The sequence below is a fragment of the Anser brachyrhynchus genome, assembly GCF_964034855.1.
Source record: "Anser brachyrhynchus genome assembly, chromosome: 15".
NCBI classification, from domain to species: domain Eukaryota; kingdom Metazoa; phylum Chordata; class Aves; order Anseriformes; family Anatidae; genus Anser; species Anser brachyrhynchus.
Window position 1 is genome coordinate 6,082,333 of NC_137733.1, and position 14,529 is coordinate 6,096,861.

Here is a 14,529-nt window from a genome sequence, read left to right on the forward strand (position 1 = left end):
TCTATCACTCAGCACTAGAGGATGATTTAGAGGCCTGTGATCTCACCCAGTCTCATGATGCATTCTGGCTGCTTCCCTTCCAACCCTTTTCTCTTCTGTCTCTTCCTGATCCTCTTGAGCTATGCCCTGTCGTAGGTGGTCACAGAAATCCTCAGCGACCCAGTGCTGTATTACCTGTAACGTTCTGCTCCCTCAACTCTGATCTGTGGTTCTTGGATGGTTCAGGAGTATTTCTTGTATCCTTTTGGGGCCTTTAACTTCAGGCCTTTAATCAGCTTTATTGAACCTGGATCTTTATGTGGAAGAGGAAACTAAGCCTAGTATAAGCATGCTAGACTTACCTGTAGGCAGCGTCCCTGTGCTTCTTTAACCAACTGAAAAAAGGCGTTCAAGCTTGTACTTATCCTTGTGAAGCATGACATTGCACCATTCCTTGTTTCCAAATGGCCCAATTTATGTGAATAATGAGATGGCTCTGGCTGGTGGCACAACAAAGTGTGCTCTGGGAGTAGTGTTGGAAAAGCAGTTCAGCAGAAACATTTGGCATAAATGTCATCTGTGTGTTTTATGAAGGCTTCTCCACATTTATGATGCCTCTTTCCCTTTATTATTGAACGAATTGAGGTAGTCAAGGGAAAATTTACATCAATCTGCAAAGTGACCCATGCTGTATAAAATGCACACGTAGATGTGGGGGGAAACTGGCTGCCCCAAGAAGTAATGAAAATAGGGTGCATGTGTGCATATAAGAAGGGATCCTGATCACTGAAGCCTCAAAAAGTGGGGAGGGAAGGTCATGGAATAAAGGAGGATTTGAAGCATCAAGTTCATAGGAGCCAGCGTTGACTTCAGAACTGGCAGAGCTCGTAATGAAGGAGATAAAATTATAGAGAGCTCAACTGCCATCCTTCTCAGGAGCCTTCAGGTAGCTTATGTCAAATTCTTTGAATTGCCATCCATCATAATATATAGCACAAAACAAGTACAGTGCAGCAGTGGGGATGACTATCTGGGGTAGTTTGTTGTGTTTTTTGTTTTTAATATAAAAATGGTCAAAAGAGGTACATAATGTTTAAGCCTGCTTCACACCGATCACTGATTCACAGATTAATTCTGGTTGGAGAGGACTTTGTGAGGCCTCCAGCCAAACCTACTGCTCAAAGAAAGGTCAGCTATGGCATCGGACCGCGCTGCTCAAGACTCTATCCATACGGGTCTTGAAAGCCTCCAGGGACAAAGACTGCACGGCCTCCCTGGGCAAGCCGTTCACTGTTTGACCATTTGAATGAAAAACACAATGTGTATGTGGCAGAGACGGTGGAGTAAGCTGTGCAGAAAGATTTTATCTTGATGCACAGTGCATCAAGAAACCCGACACTAGGAGAATAACCAATTTACTTCATAAGGACAAGAGGGGAGAGCTGTAGGGGGAAGCAGAGGTTTACACGAAGCATAAACATGGCCCTCCAGTCTATAGGGCAAGTCGTGAAACCCAACCAGTAGTGCAAGAGCGAACACTTACCAAGGTGGAATTTGTCACCCTGAGCTAATTTGCTCTTTCTATATTTAGTCCCATCCTTTTGAGTTCCTGAGGGGAAAGCATTAATTTCAAGGTGAGACCTTCATGCGCAGTTTGCTTATTCAAGAGGGTGAGTAGCCGATCCGCCGAAAGTCTCAGGACACCACCTCTCAACTTCACTTTATGAAGTGTGCTGTTCAGTTTCAATTCCAATTTATCTGTTCCGCGAAAAGTGGTTATTGCAGTGCTTGTGAGTTGTACTGAAGTCAAAAGTACTGAAGTCAAAACTGCTCAGTAATTATGGGAGTTTTAGGAAGAAGTATGTGAGAAACATTAAACCAATATAATTTCAAAATGCTTCCTGTGGATTATGTTTCATCCTGTTACGTTTAGTGGGTTTTTTGAATGTACTTTACAGGTTGTGGCCTGAGCTTGGTAGCATTAAGAGCTGCTATGGTGGAATAGCATTAGTGTAGGTAGTTTAGGCTGTAAATCACAGCTTTCTCTCTCTCTGCCTTCTGCTGTTCAGGTGACATCCTGCAAAGGCACAGCTGGGCAGCTTGGTACTGGCTTCACTTTCCCACAGATCCTTGACAGCAGCTTGCCTTCCTAAAGACATTCTCCAAAATGGTCATCGTGAGAGCTCATACTGATATTTTAATACTATGCTATCTTTCCTTTATGATAAATTTAATTACATTAGAAAACATTTTAGTCTTTTTCTCCCTTTTATGATAGCATGAATGGCATTTGGTTAATTATCATGTGTTTCCTTGTAAAGATAAGCGGTTCAAGAAAATTTCAAGTCTTTTTGCATCTTTGGTTGATGGAAGTGCGCTTTGGTAGTGACCTATCAGATCTAATTATTTTGCTAAATGTGATCGCTGGAGTTTGTCTTGGGGAGGATGCAGTGTTCTCCATGTACTGTGAAGCAATGAACATGAACGTCTTTGTGATTCTGCCGAGCTCCTTTCAGTACGAAGTTGGTGCTTCACTTGGATGAGTATTATTCTGTCAGCTTTAGTGACTAATACTCTTCTGCCCCATTTATTCAAGTACCTTTAGTGTGTCTATTACAGTACTCCCTGTGAACACTTCTTCTACCGCAAAAAGCAGCAAAACATGAGGCTAGCAGGGTTTAAGACAGGAAAAGAACAGACTGGAAAGACCAAATCATGTTGTAAAGTAGCGTAAGATTTGCTGTTTTTTCAAAAAAAAAAAAAAAAATTATTCTAGATAGATATATCATCGATGGGTGTTTGTAATGGCTAGCTGGGACAGAAGAATAGTTTCAAGGTAAACAATTTCCTCTGAAGAAGGACAATGAATCAAATTCATTATTTAAAATAATGGCACTGGCAGAAATGAGCTGCTCCCCCCTTTCCACCATCGCTGTAGGGACAGTGTTATGATAACAGCTGGTGAATTTCTGAGTATCAGTTAAGCGTATAAAATACTCTCAAGTATGCTTTATGTGTGTTTCAATAGAAATGATTACTGTAAAAATGGCTGTTAATGATGAGAGGCAATGACTGTTTCAGGACATAAAATTGAGGGAGAAGATGGGAATAATGAGACCAGGGAGGAGACAGATGGTCCTATAATAGGGGCTGGTGATTTTCAATTCATTCGGTGTGTGCCCATCCACTGGAAGGATGACCTCTCCTTTAAAATAAATAAATAAATAAAAAATGGCCAGAGGTGGTGATTTTCAGACATGCCTCAGGCCAAAATGGTAAAGAGGTATACACGTACGTAAAAGTTATCTATTAGTGTGAACTTAGAGTGATCCAGAGAATCTGCTAGGACAAGGTTGTGTTTTCCTTCTGATGCAGAGCCCTGTGTTTGAAGCAGTGACTCGCTTGTTGGAGGCCCCAATCTCCAAAGCACTGTCCTTGATTTAATGCCAGGACGGAGGGAGGTTGTGGCTTTTTGCATTCATCAGGAAGCTACCTCCCAGTGATAGCAGTTCACAAGTACTGAGGTGGTGGCATCAAAGGAAACAACCTCTAGATGCAAAGTCTGTCTTCCAGCCAGGGAGCCGGCGACCTGCAAGCCAGCTCCACTGTGGTTCTGTGCTGTTCACCGAGTGCAATACCATGTGGTATGGAGAGGAGTATTTTTTTGTTGTTGTTGACTTTTCAGATTTGGTAGCTTCTAGAGGAAGGTGAAAGTCTTTATCCAATGACTGCAGGTGAGATGGGAAACCAGAGAAACCCAGCTGTGCCTTTGGTTTCTTTGTTGTTTCTTTTACTGAAATGATATGATGTGCTAAGAATATGACTTAAGCAGCTCAAAGTTTGAGGTTAAAATGAACATTAGCTTATGCAGCGTGATCTGTGTTGGTTTATAGGCCAGTGCTTTGTCCTCTGATCCGTAACCATAAGCTCTCACCAGGCTCAGCGCCTAATGCAAGGCGATTCAGTGCATTCAAGCCGCTCCTTTGCAGAGAGAGCAGCCCCTCCTCATTCTCCTCTCTCAGCCTTTCCTTTCTGGAGTGCCTGTATCCATCTCTTGCAATGCTCTGAGGCTGCAAACTTTCTCACCGTGGTTCTGTAATCCCAGTGGGTTCAAAGCTCTGCACCTGTGTACCTCTTAACGCCTCCAATCTCATTCTCTGTGCCGTGCGCGTTTGTGTACAGGACTAGAGATGGGCTTCCACGCATTGGTTAATTAATTTGGGGTGAGGTAATTATAAGCAGTTCAGCATGATAGGGAGCATTGTCTTCAGTTCTTAAAGAACAGCTCTGGGTAGGTTGGCACCTCATGCTGTCGTGAGCTTCAGCTGTGCAGCCTTGGTGTTGTGTTCCCTACGTTTCTGTTGTACCTAGCAGGCTTCCTCCCGCTAAGAGTGCGGTCACGTTCCCTGCTCAGGCACCGTGCAATTTCTCCTGGTCCTTATATCTCATCACCCCCGCTGAATGAGTGGCAACACTCTATTATGAAAAACAAATCCCGTTGCATGAGTGTAGCAAGAGCTAATCTCAGCTGCTTTGTTCTCCAACAAAGCAAGAAACAGCTGCTGAGATTAACAGGCAAGGTGAAGATGAGGTGGCTCAATTCATCTTCAAATCGCTTCGCTTCAAGTGTACTACAGAGCAGGAGGATTACCAGGATGCTCTAGCAAATGGCCAGGAAAAAAAAAAAAAGAAACATTATTTTCTCTTACTAAGATGAAAAGGTTATACATAGAGAGAGATGTTGAGAGATTTCTGGGATTTGGAGGGTGTCTGAGAGCAGAAGAAATAATGAAGGCAAAAATTGAAATGTTAGCATCTGAACAAAAAGTCAGCTATCTCCAGTTGTTGTCTTGTCATTCTTTCACACTTACCCGTTCTTATTTTCTTCATTTCTTTCCTTTGTCTTTCTGCTTAGTGGTAACCATATTGTCTGCCAGCTGGCTCCAGGGCACATACTTTTGGTATTCAAAATCCCGCTGACATTTTCTCCAGGCCTTTCCCAACAAAATTTTGACGTTAACTTTTTTTTTAAAAAGAGCCTTAAATGATTAAATACTGCATCATTTTTGGTTTTAATTTCTTGAGCCTAGATTTGCCACTTTTCATTCTGAAGGGACATGGGGTTGTCTTCAGTTACATGATTTCAGCAACTCAATTTTATTGTTTAAAACAATGCTCAGCAGCATTAGTTATATCATAAGGGACTGGCTGTCAAGAAATCATGTGGCTTATTCAAATCATGGATCACTTCCCTCAGTCAAACAATGAGCTGGTGGCAGAGCTTGTGTGATCTGGGGGTCAGCTGCTGGAGGATATTCTGCATGGTGGCATATCGGTCTGTTTAAAAACAACCAGAAAAAAAACAAACCCAAACAATCTGCCCCGCACCCAGGCCCTGCTCATAGCTATGTATAGTTTGCAAGTGGTTGTAATGGCATATTTTTTAGCAATGCCTCTCAGAGAAATTATAATTCATATTAAATAAGAAACTGATAAATGAAAAAGCATTTCTTGGGATTTGCTTTCATGTAGCTTTCTGCAAAAGGATTTTCAAAGCCAACTCCCGCTCTCTCTGCTGTAGGGAATTGTAGATGACGTTTTACTTGTCTGTAGGGTAATAAGTTAGATTGCAGTAAAATATTCTGCCAAACAGACATGTTTTGTCTCTTTGCTGTTTTTCAAAGGCTTTCATAGCCCGATGTGAGAGGTAAAGCCATTTCCTTTGCCAGTTAAAGTAGATGCAGATGCAGGGTATCTGTATTGTGCTCCTTCAGTCCCCGTTCTGTGAAGAACGTACGCCTGTCTCGCAATAGCGTTTGGCCTGCTGGAGGGATGGGTAACATTGGTGCTGAATTGGACAGTTTTGAAGAAATAAGCACGAAAAAGCTCACAGAAGTGGCCAGCATAAAACTGGAAGCCATCTCTGATTAGCACGGTCTTGTTTTCACCAAGCTGGTGTAAGTCACTTCTGTTAGATAACGTGAAGTCTGGGGAGCGGTGTGTGGGGCGAAGGTGGAGCCCAGTGGGGGCAGAAAATACAGCCTGGTGACTGCAGGCACTGAAAGCAGCAGGGAGACAGAGGGAAACTGAAGCTACCACTGATGCAGCTGTTCAAAAGTTGACATGATTTAAGTTTTCGGCGTTAAAAACAAATGAAGCTGTTGCATTTTTTCACTACTTTAACATGTCTCCTTCAGATTCTTTTAAGTGAGAATGTGACAAAAAAACCTGAATCATGGTAAATATAATTCACTTTCTAAATACGTAAATGGCTACTGCTTCTGCCTTCTCCTTTGAAGATCTTGCTTGTTCAGAAGTACTACAGCCAGCACATAATGATGCTGTCCTGGTTCCAACTGGTTTGAGGCTGCCCTTTTGAAACAAATTTGTTTTGCTGCAGTTTTTGGTAAGCTTTTGTAGGATGTAGCCTGGCAGCACAGCTAAATTGATGCAGTGATGGGCTGTTGTTGAAAGGGATGGTGTTGTACAGTCTCAACAGCTCCCTTGGGCTGACTGCAGCGTTTATCTGACCATGCTTGAAGCTATTCAGAAATCTAAACCGTAGAAAAATCAACATTTTTTTTTTTTCCAGTGAGCTCTGTGCTGGCTCGCTACGAGGTCAGCTGAGATGCTGCTGCCAGCACAAGGAAGAGGCTACAGGAAAGGGGGAGAAGTCTCAGCTGTATGGTCAAATCATTTTCTTAGACTCCACTTCTCTTATATTTTAAGCACGGGAATCAGCACTGAAGCTGAAAGCAACACTGCTCCCTCTTCTTACCCTCACGGTTTTTCCTGCAATGGCAATGCCCCGTCCTCCATGTGCAAGTTGAGACTTTGTGCAGCATCATGCTGAACTGCGCTGGAGAATTTGTCTGGTTTAATTTTATTTTGATGGATTAGTAGTTTTCACCTGGGTTTCTTTTGTGTAGCTGTACAAATTGTTGCACCAGAGGAGGAGTGAAGGAGCAAGTGGCTGAGGGTGCGGGCCAGGCAAGGCTGCTTATTTGATTGAATTTGGATTGCCTTCAGCAGTCTTAACAGATACATGGAACTACACTATTAGGCAGTGATTATGTCTATTATTATTTCAATGGTCCGTGAATAGATGTATTTTAAAAATGTTTTCCAGGTTTATGAATTTGTCCCCATGATATCTGGGAAATGTCCTTTCTTTTTCTACCTCCCTGTTGGCCTTTGCCATGTGCACTGCGTAGGCTGCAGCAGCCACGGGGGTTGAGATTCAGACGGCTGACGGATCCCTTCGTTTGTGCCCTTCATCCCAAGGACACAGCAAGTATTGTAAATGTTTGCTGGGGTGGGGAAAGGCTTGTTTAAATCAGTTTCTATACCTTCAGTGACCATCTTTAGGTCTTATGGCTGGCTGGGAGAAAAGGTGGGAAAAGCAGGTAGCAGCTGAGGCAGTGACCAGAAAATATTGGGACCCACTATTGCAGAGGGAAGTCTTGGAAAGGGGATGTGCTATGGACAGCAAAGGAAACACTGGTAGCTAGAACCCTCTGGGTATTTTTCAAGTCCACATTCGTTTTCACATTCATCCGTCTTTAAGAAGGCTTTGCTAACACAGAGGAGTGTGGAAGGTGGTAATCATTGCAGCGGTTACCCTTCTAAATGGGACTGAGCTGTGCTGGTTTGCCATCGGTGTGTGGACGTGTTGCTGCTCTGGGGAGCTCATTGTATCGTTGCCAGCAGCACAGAGTGAGAGGAGGCAGGTGAGATTTACTGGCCCGCTTACTGTACCGTGTCGTCCTCAGCACCCCTCCATCTTGCCTTTAATCCTTAGTTACGCTCCTCTGTCTCCTGGTCACTTGTTCCTTACAGAAAGAGCTAATAAAGAAGAACAGTTTCTTAAACAGGGTAATTAAAATGTTCTGAACCTCCACAAAACAGGTTATTAAAATATTTTTTGCCTTTTCCCTTCCTTGTTCTTGCAGGTGGAATTAGCTTCTTCCTGCAGAATACATATCCATCACCAGTAGTTTTGATTTCTAGGTAGCATGGCTTCTGCACGGTTGCCTTTTGTGTAACACTCCTTGCAATGGCAGTCATCTTTCCATCTCTGAGCAGGAATTGTTTGGTTTCTTCCCAGAACCTTTCGTACATTCCCAGGCAGGTTTGTGAGCCCAAGTGGCCCAGCGCTGAGTGCCTGCGCACCCACCGGTGCTCAGCACCTGGGCAGGCACACGGAAAATTCTGGTCAGGATGCTTTCATTATAAGGGGCAATATTTCTCTGTGCCTACGGGCTTTCCCCACGGACACCGTGACAATTCCCAAGGAGCCTTTCGCCCCTTTCTTGTTCTCATCCTCCTGTTAAAACATCCAGGTTTACACCTCAGGCGTTGGTATTTTGTGTCTTGCCCATACACCCATGTGAGCTGCCATGGCAGTACGGAGATGCCTCTTGCGCTTGTCATTTCCTTCCTCCAGGCACTGTACAGACAGTGAAAGGTGCCTGTGCTCCAGCTGCTTCGAAACAGCTGAGACCCGGAGCATGCTCAGCCTCGCCGAGCAGTAGCTATTAGGGTATTATGGATGCGTCTGGCTCACTGGAGAGAGGCTGAGGCAGCCCGGTCAGCGTATAATTAAGAAATCTGAATGAGGCAGCGAATGTGCTCTGTGTTATCAGGGTGATTACAGCGGGGCCTCCCGGGTCAACCCAAAGCAGGAGCTGATCGGGCACTGTGGGGTTTCTACTCCCGTCTGCCCTGAAGCCTTGCAGGGTCCGGGGCTCTGCTTCACTACCCACCCCATGTCACGACAGCTCAGGACGGAGAGGTGTGGTGGTGCTTGGGGGGGGGGGTGGAAGTGGGGGGGCGGTCACAATTCGTCCTCCAGGAGAATGTCGGGAAAAGAGAGCTAAGTGTGTAAGGAAAAAAATTCACATTGCTTTAGTATATGAAAACTAAATAAATGTGGTTTGTCTGCCAAAAGGCAATGGACCTGGGTTTCTCCTGGTTTTCACCCAGGTTTTGTGTTGGTCTGGCACAGCTTCCCCAGCTAACTGGCTTTATGCAATCTGCTCCTCGTCTCTCATGGAAGAATGAGATCTGGGCAAGCAGGACTGTAATTACCCAAAGAACTAACCTGGGGATTTTGGGATCTGGTAAATTCTCTTTTCCTACAGCTTCTTCTCCTAAGATTCAGACAAACTCAAAGCTCTTTGCTGGTGATGCTTTAATTATTGCACATGATATGAACTACAGCAGCCGGTTGCAATTGTTTGTAAGAGAGCTTTACTGGGATCTTTGAAATGGGGTAAGTCTTGCTCAGAAGGCTGTCAGGATGAATGTCGTTGTCTGAGAGGTGGTGTTGGGAGTCACAGGCATCCTCCCGAGCGACTTCGGCTGTGTTAGTTGAAACTCCTCCAGTCACCTGTGCTGGCAGCTTGTGTCAGTACCAGACACGGCAGTGTATGTGACCGGCTTCCCCAGCTGGTCCAGGTTTTGGCCCGTTCCCTTGTCTGTGGTCTCCCACTTCCGTTGCATTCAAAACTATGGTTGGTCAAGCACAGCCATACAGAAACTAGGATCTTTGGCCTAGAAACAACTTATAAGGTTATATGAGCACATAGAGATGGCTGCATGTGTGCTGTGCGCTAATGCAGCTGCTGATCCCTATGTCATCGCTGACCTTGCTCATTAATTATACTCAATACGTGATTAGACATAAATTTTGACCATTTACCCAGCCAGTCCTTTAACCCAACTTCCAAACTCAAGCAACCAATTAAGAAAAATGCTATTCACTACTTATTTCAAATACTAAGGGCAAAAGCAGAATTTAAATGACTTCAGCTTACTGCCTGGAAGCAATTTCTCTGCAAGCTTTTTCAGCGTGACTTTCAACTCCATAGACAGGAATGCTTATCCCAAGATGCAATGTCTTATGCAAGCCAGGCCTTCATCTCCAGCAGCTTCCTCGTGTACTGGTAGGACCTGGTAGGTTTCCAAGAGGTTGGTGGGAGAAGATTTTTCTTTCTCAAGCTACCACGCTGTTACTGTATGTAACGATACACGGTTCCATCTGAGAGTAAAAATCTTTCCTACCATTCAGCTCTTTTCAGATGATCTTCTTTTTTCCCCTCTTCCCACAGGTGTTTCATTTGATCCACTGGTTCCTTTCTGCACATGCACTTAATGTGCAGATTTGACCGTGTCAAAGCAGCAGTTGTCTGTTTATTTTTTTATTGTATACAAGTTCTGCGTAGAAAATCAAAGGCTCAGAGAAATTGCAGCTCAATCTACAGTTAATTAGCGTTCCCATCTACTTGTCTTGCTTGAGTGCAATTGTAGAAAAAACTAGAGCTAGTAAAGTGAGCGGCTAAATCCTTCCATCAGTTGTTTGCCATCTGTTTAATATCATAGGTTCTATCTTGATGTGGTTGTATGTTTTAAGTCTTACCTACTCTGTCATGTTTAGTTTGCTTTTCACCATTGATGTTATCCTAGTTTAAGCTAGATGTAATTAAAAATATATTTTTCTGTCTGATACTGCTATTGGAATACTAACCCTTAATTTCTAAAATCCCTTGGTAACTTCAGTAGATTTTATTCCTAACTGGATGGAGAACTTCATGAACTCAGCAAAAGACCTCCTAGAATTGCGCTGTTGTGTTTAGCAATCAGACAGTTCCTTTAGTCTATCTGGTGTGCAATGCTCAGCAAATGCATGTATACCAGAGGATTAAAATTACTCCCATCTGTTACTGTCTACAGAGGCAGGCATGTTTTCTTACCAATCCATTATGCTGGAATGAAAATGTCTGTTTTAACTGCTGCTGCCCAGCTCCCGTCAGCCTACTTCTTCCCTTCTGAGCTGTCACATTTCTTGCTCAGTTGATACTGCAAGACTTAAGTGTGGGGTTTTTTTAGGTCCTTGTAGGCCTTGTTGTAATATTCCTTTTATCGCTGGCATTCATTTGAATGGGGTGAGGGTTGTGATTGCTGCTTTTCCCCAGCACAGCAAACACTGTTCTACTTACCCTTTTCATTTGCTCTTAACTGCCTTTGTCAGAACTCTGTTATACTGTCAGTACAGTAGTGTTTCTCAGCATATTTTAATCTGCTATACTTAAAAAAGAAAATCAATGATCCACCTTGTGCAGTCTTGTTATCACGGTTCTCCTTTGCACCCAAATACTATCAGGAGTACTATACAATAGCATAGTATACTAGTATTATATAGTATATGGCTATACTTTTTCCAGCTCATTGTTTGCGCTTTTTCTTCCCATTTTGTTTGCATGCATGGAAATGTGTGAATTTGTCCTGGTTTGATTTATGTATTATAAAGCTACACTCATTTCACAAACCACTTCTGGTGGTTAATGAAGTATTAGTTGGAAAAAAAAAAAAACCAACAACCAAAAACCACTTTCCAAAGAAAGTCCGTTCTGTTCTGTAATGGCAGTAATGTTCTGTGGGACGAAAACAAGTGAACTCATTTTCACTGCAATAAGTGAAGTTTCAGCTGGCAGGGATGTATGGTTGATTTTCAGTGCACTGATTTACGTGGGTATATGCTTTATATCCTGACCTCATGGGCAAAGTAAGTAGGAGTTCCCAAGCTTCAGTTAAGACCTTTTTTTTTTTTTATGAAGTATTTCCCGTGCTGAAATTTTCCTTTTTCATTCTGCTTTTGAGTGCTCTTAACTGTTACAGGACCATCCAATTAGCTACTTGACTGGGCAATGTGGCAGCTTTTCTGATTCGTTTGTTTTCACCTGTTACAGGAAGCAGCAAACATGCTGCGTCTTATGCAGAACAGGCTGAAGGAAGAGGAACAACACCTGCTTAAGAGTGGAAGTAAGTGGGATTTCTAAACTAGTTGTATTGGCAGAAAAATGAAGCGCTGGCTGCTACTTGTATGAATGTGCACTTACAAGCCATAGGGACATGGGATAGACGACTGAGTCAACAGATGATGTTAGAAAAAGTGGGATGATGATAACTTGAAAAGAACACCAATGAAATGGAGAACCTAACCTCAGTGAAATGCTCCTTTACCTTGTAAATTTTACCTGTAGTGCTGAGAGGCAAAAACAGTCACTCACTAAACATGCTGTGCAGCTGCAGTGGGCAGAGGGAGGCTTCATTTTACTGGCATCCAAGCCCCTTCAGGCTAGCTGCAGATGAAGCAGTTGTCCCAGCACAGTGGGATTGATGATGAAAAGTTGGTTCGCTAACAAGCTCGGTTAGAGGATTCTACCTGGGAAAATGCTTGTGTGCTGGTGAGTAGTCTCACTGGTTCGTGGGACTACCTGGCTGCCTCGTGTTGCACAGGTGCTGGTTTGCCTTGCAAAACTGGAGGATCATTTTTGTCCTCACCAGTTAGTCTGCCATGTTGTGTGCTGTGGAGGTGGCTCTGTGTTTGGACTAATTCTTTGTGATGTATCTATCAGATTGTGACATTCACTCGTGAAAAAACCTCTGTTTGAAATCCTCGTTAATATCACTAATCATCAAAGTGTGGTCCATGTTCGCCTTCTTGGGTTTCCTTGGTTTAGTGTACCTGTAAAATGTGAATGCAATTAAAATTTGGGGATTATCTTTTTTTCTAAACTTTTAATTAATTAGAATTCTAGCTGAAGAACAGAAAGGAACAACAACCCCTTGAGATTTTGCAGAAAGCTAACAAACCAGATTTTGCTTCTTTTGAGTCAAGCGTCAGCAGAACTTCCTCATTAGTTGCCCCTGTGAATTGAATATTGCAATATGTGCATTTTTATATGGTAGTGAAAAAAAACAAGAGGGTTAACTCTCAGGATCAAAGGGAGAGTTCGTGAAAGCTAAAATTGGGTAAGGACATAAAAGTTATGCTTCACAGTTTGTTTGCAGGCAGATGTTTTCTGAACAATCTCATGAAAGAGGAAATTCATTCATCTCTGCCCATCTTTGATCTCTCATCTCCTTATGTCAATGCAGTAAAAAGTGAAGTTTTATCTGAAACATAGGATTTGTAATGTAAATTGCAAGAATGTGGAACTATTTCAAGGATTTACTTGAGTGAAAAAGTCCAGGTCCTGCTATGTGATAGTTTCCAGGATGATTAAGTTTGGTTTCAGTAGGTTTCCAGAGTAAATAAGTTCAAGAGGGAAGAACATTTATCATCAATAATTAGCAATGTGAAGTGTAACATGAAATTTTCCTGATTTTTTTTTTTCCTTGGCAGTGGACCTTCACTTAGAAAATTGTTCAGTCATTTTGCATCTCTCAAATAATACAAACCTTACCTTTTAGTGAGTGATCTAACTTCTACCTAAGAACTCATAATTAGGACTTTTACTGACCTCAAAAAATATTGCCATAATATGTCTTTATTCCAAATTGACAAAATTAGTGTTTGTTCTAGTGATAGGAGCAACAGGAGCCTGGTTTTCAGTGCTGGCTTATTTATTGATTGTCCCATAACCTTGGCAGATCAAGTCATCTTTCTAAGCTACAGTCTGCCCTTACCTGAACGTGGTGTTGAAGTCTGTGGAGCTGCAGGGATGTAACTCAGGCAATAAATTTGGCTCTTGGAGGCTGTTTCCTCAGTCGTGAGCACGGAGCACAGCTTTGTTACTGGGTGCTGTGAGGTTAATTTATTGAATGCTGTAAAACTGGCTGAGATCACAGTTTGCTAACGTGAAATGATCAGGTACCAAGTTGTGCTTTCCTCTTAGACCAGACCCCGCTTTCTCCTCTCACTGTTTGTTTTGAATTGTATAAAAGGCATCTTGTAACTAAGAAATTTACTTGGAGGAAAGAAGGAAGAAGTTGGTATCTCGTAGTGCCCTGTTAGGGGTGAAGTTAACCCTAGGATCCTAGTCACAAGTCAAGGATATATCTTGCACAAGAGGAAACAGAAGCAGCAGCAGAATCGGTGCAGCATCACTGAACAGCTTTGCCTGCCCCAAAGAGGTTATTAGTGAAATTCACACTAGAAATAGAAAGGACGGTAAGGGATGGAGCTTCGGCAGTTGAGGGTTCCCAAGAGCCCTGCAGCCTTGGCCTGGCACTCCGTGATTTTATCAACAGCTACTGCAAGCGTCATGTGGATTGTGGGGAACTGGTGTAAAACCTAACGGGCACGAGCACTTAGACCTTGTTTTACCGATGTGCTGAGGTTCTGCATGCTGTGTCCTCCTTCAGAGACAGGACCTGCCTTTTAGTGAGACAGGCGCGAGGAAGATTAAAGAAAGGCTTTTCTTCCCCATTAGAAAGATTTTTCTGAAGCAGGTTTTAGGAGAAAAAAATCACTTGTTTATTCCACTTGCATTTTTAAGTAATACACACACACGCGCACACACAGTCCAAGTGCTTTTATCGTGAAGTTGTTTTCCATCTTCAGCTTGCCAAAAAACCTCAGGACCTTGCTGTCTGGGCCGTTAGGGCAACAAATACGTCTGAGCTTCGTTCCCCTGCAGCTCCGCTCAGAGGCAGGCAGCCTGGCCTGGGTCCCTGTCTCCTAAGGCTGAACCTTCCCGTGAGCTCCCTTGGGACAGGTTCGTGGTCTGCCTGCACAGAGGCAGCTCGGGGCCAGTGCCTCCT

General features: G+C 43.2%; 1 protein-coding gene across 16 annotated transcripts in view; it reads left to right on the forward strand.

Moving 5' to 3' along the window:
* CLUAP1 (clusterin associated protein 1) overlaps nucleotides 1-14,529 on the forward strand; it is a 75,179-nt gene that overhangs the window by 38,429 nt on the left and 22,221 nt on the right. For 15 of the 16 annotated variants that reach the window (XR_013939623.1, XR_013939624.1, XM_080556398.1 and 12 more), the window contains one exon: nucleotides 11,730-11,802. Coding sequence is in view for 14 of the 16 variants with exons in the window: in XM_080556398.1 (XP_080412524.1) it covers nucleotides 11,730-11,802 (73 nt within the window). In the remaining 2 variants the exon portion in view is untranslated. Of the gene's footprint in view, nucleotides 1-11,729; nucleotides 11,809-14,529 lie in introns of those variants that run through there. The other variant, XM_080556391.1, reaches the window with a different exon arrangement.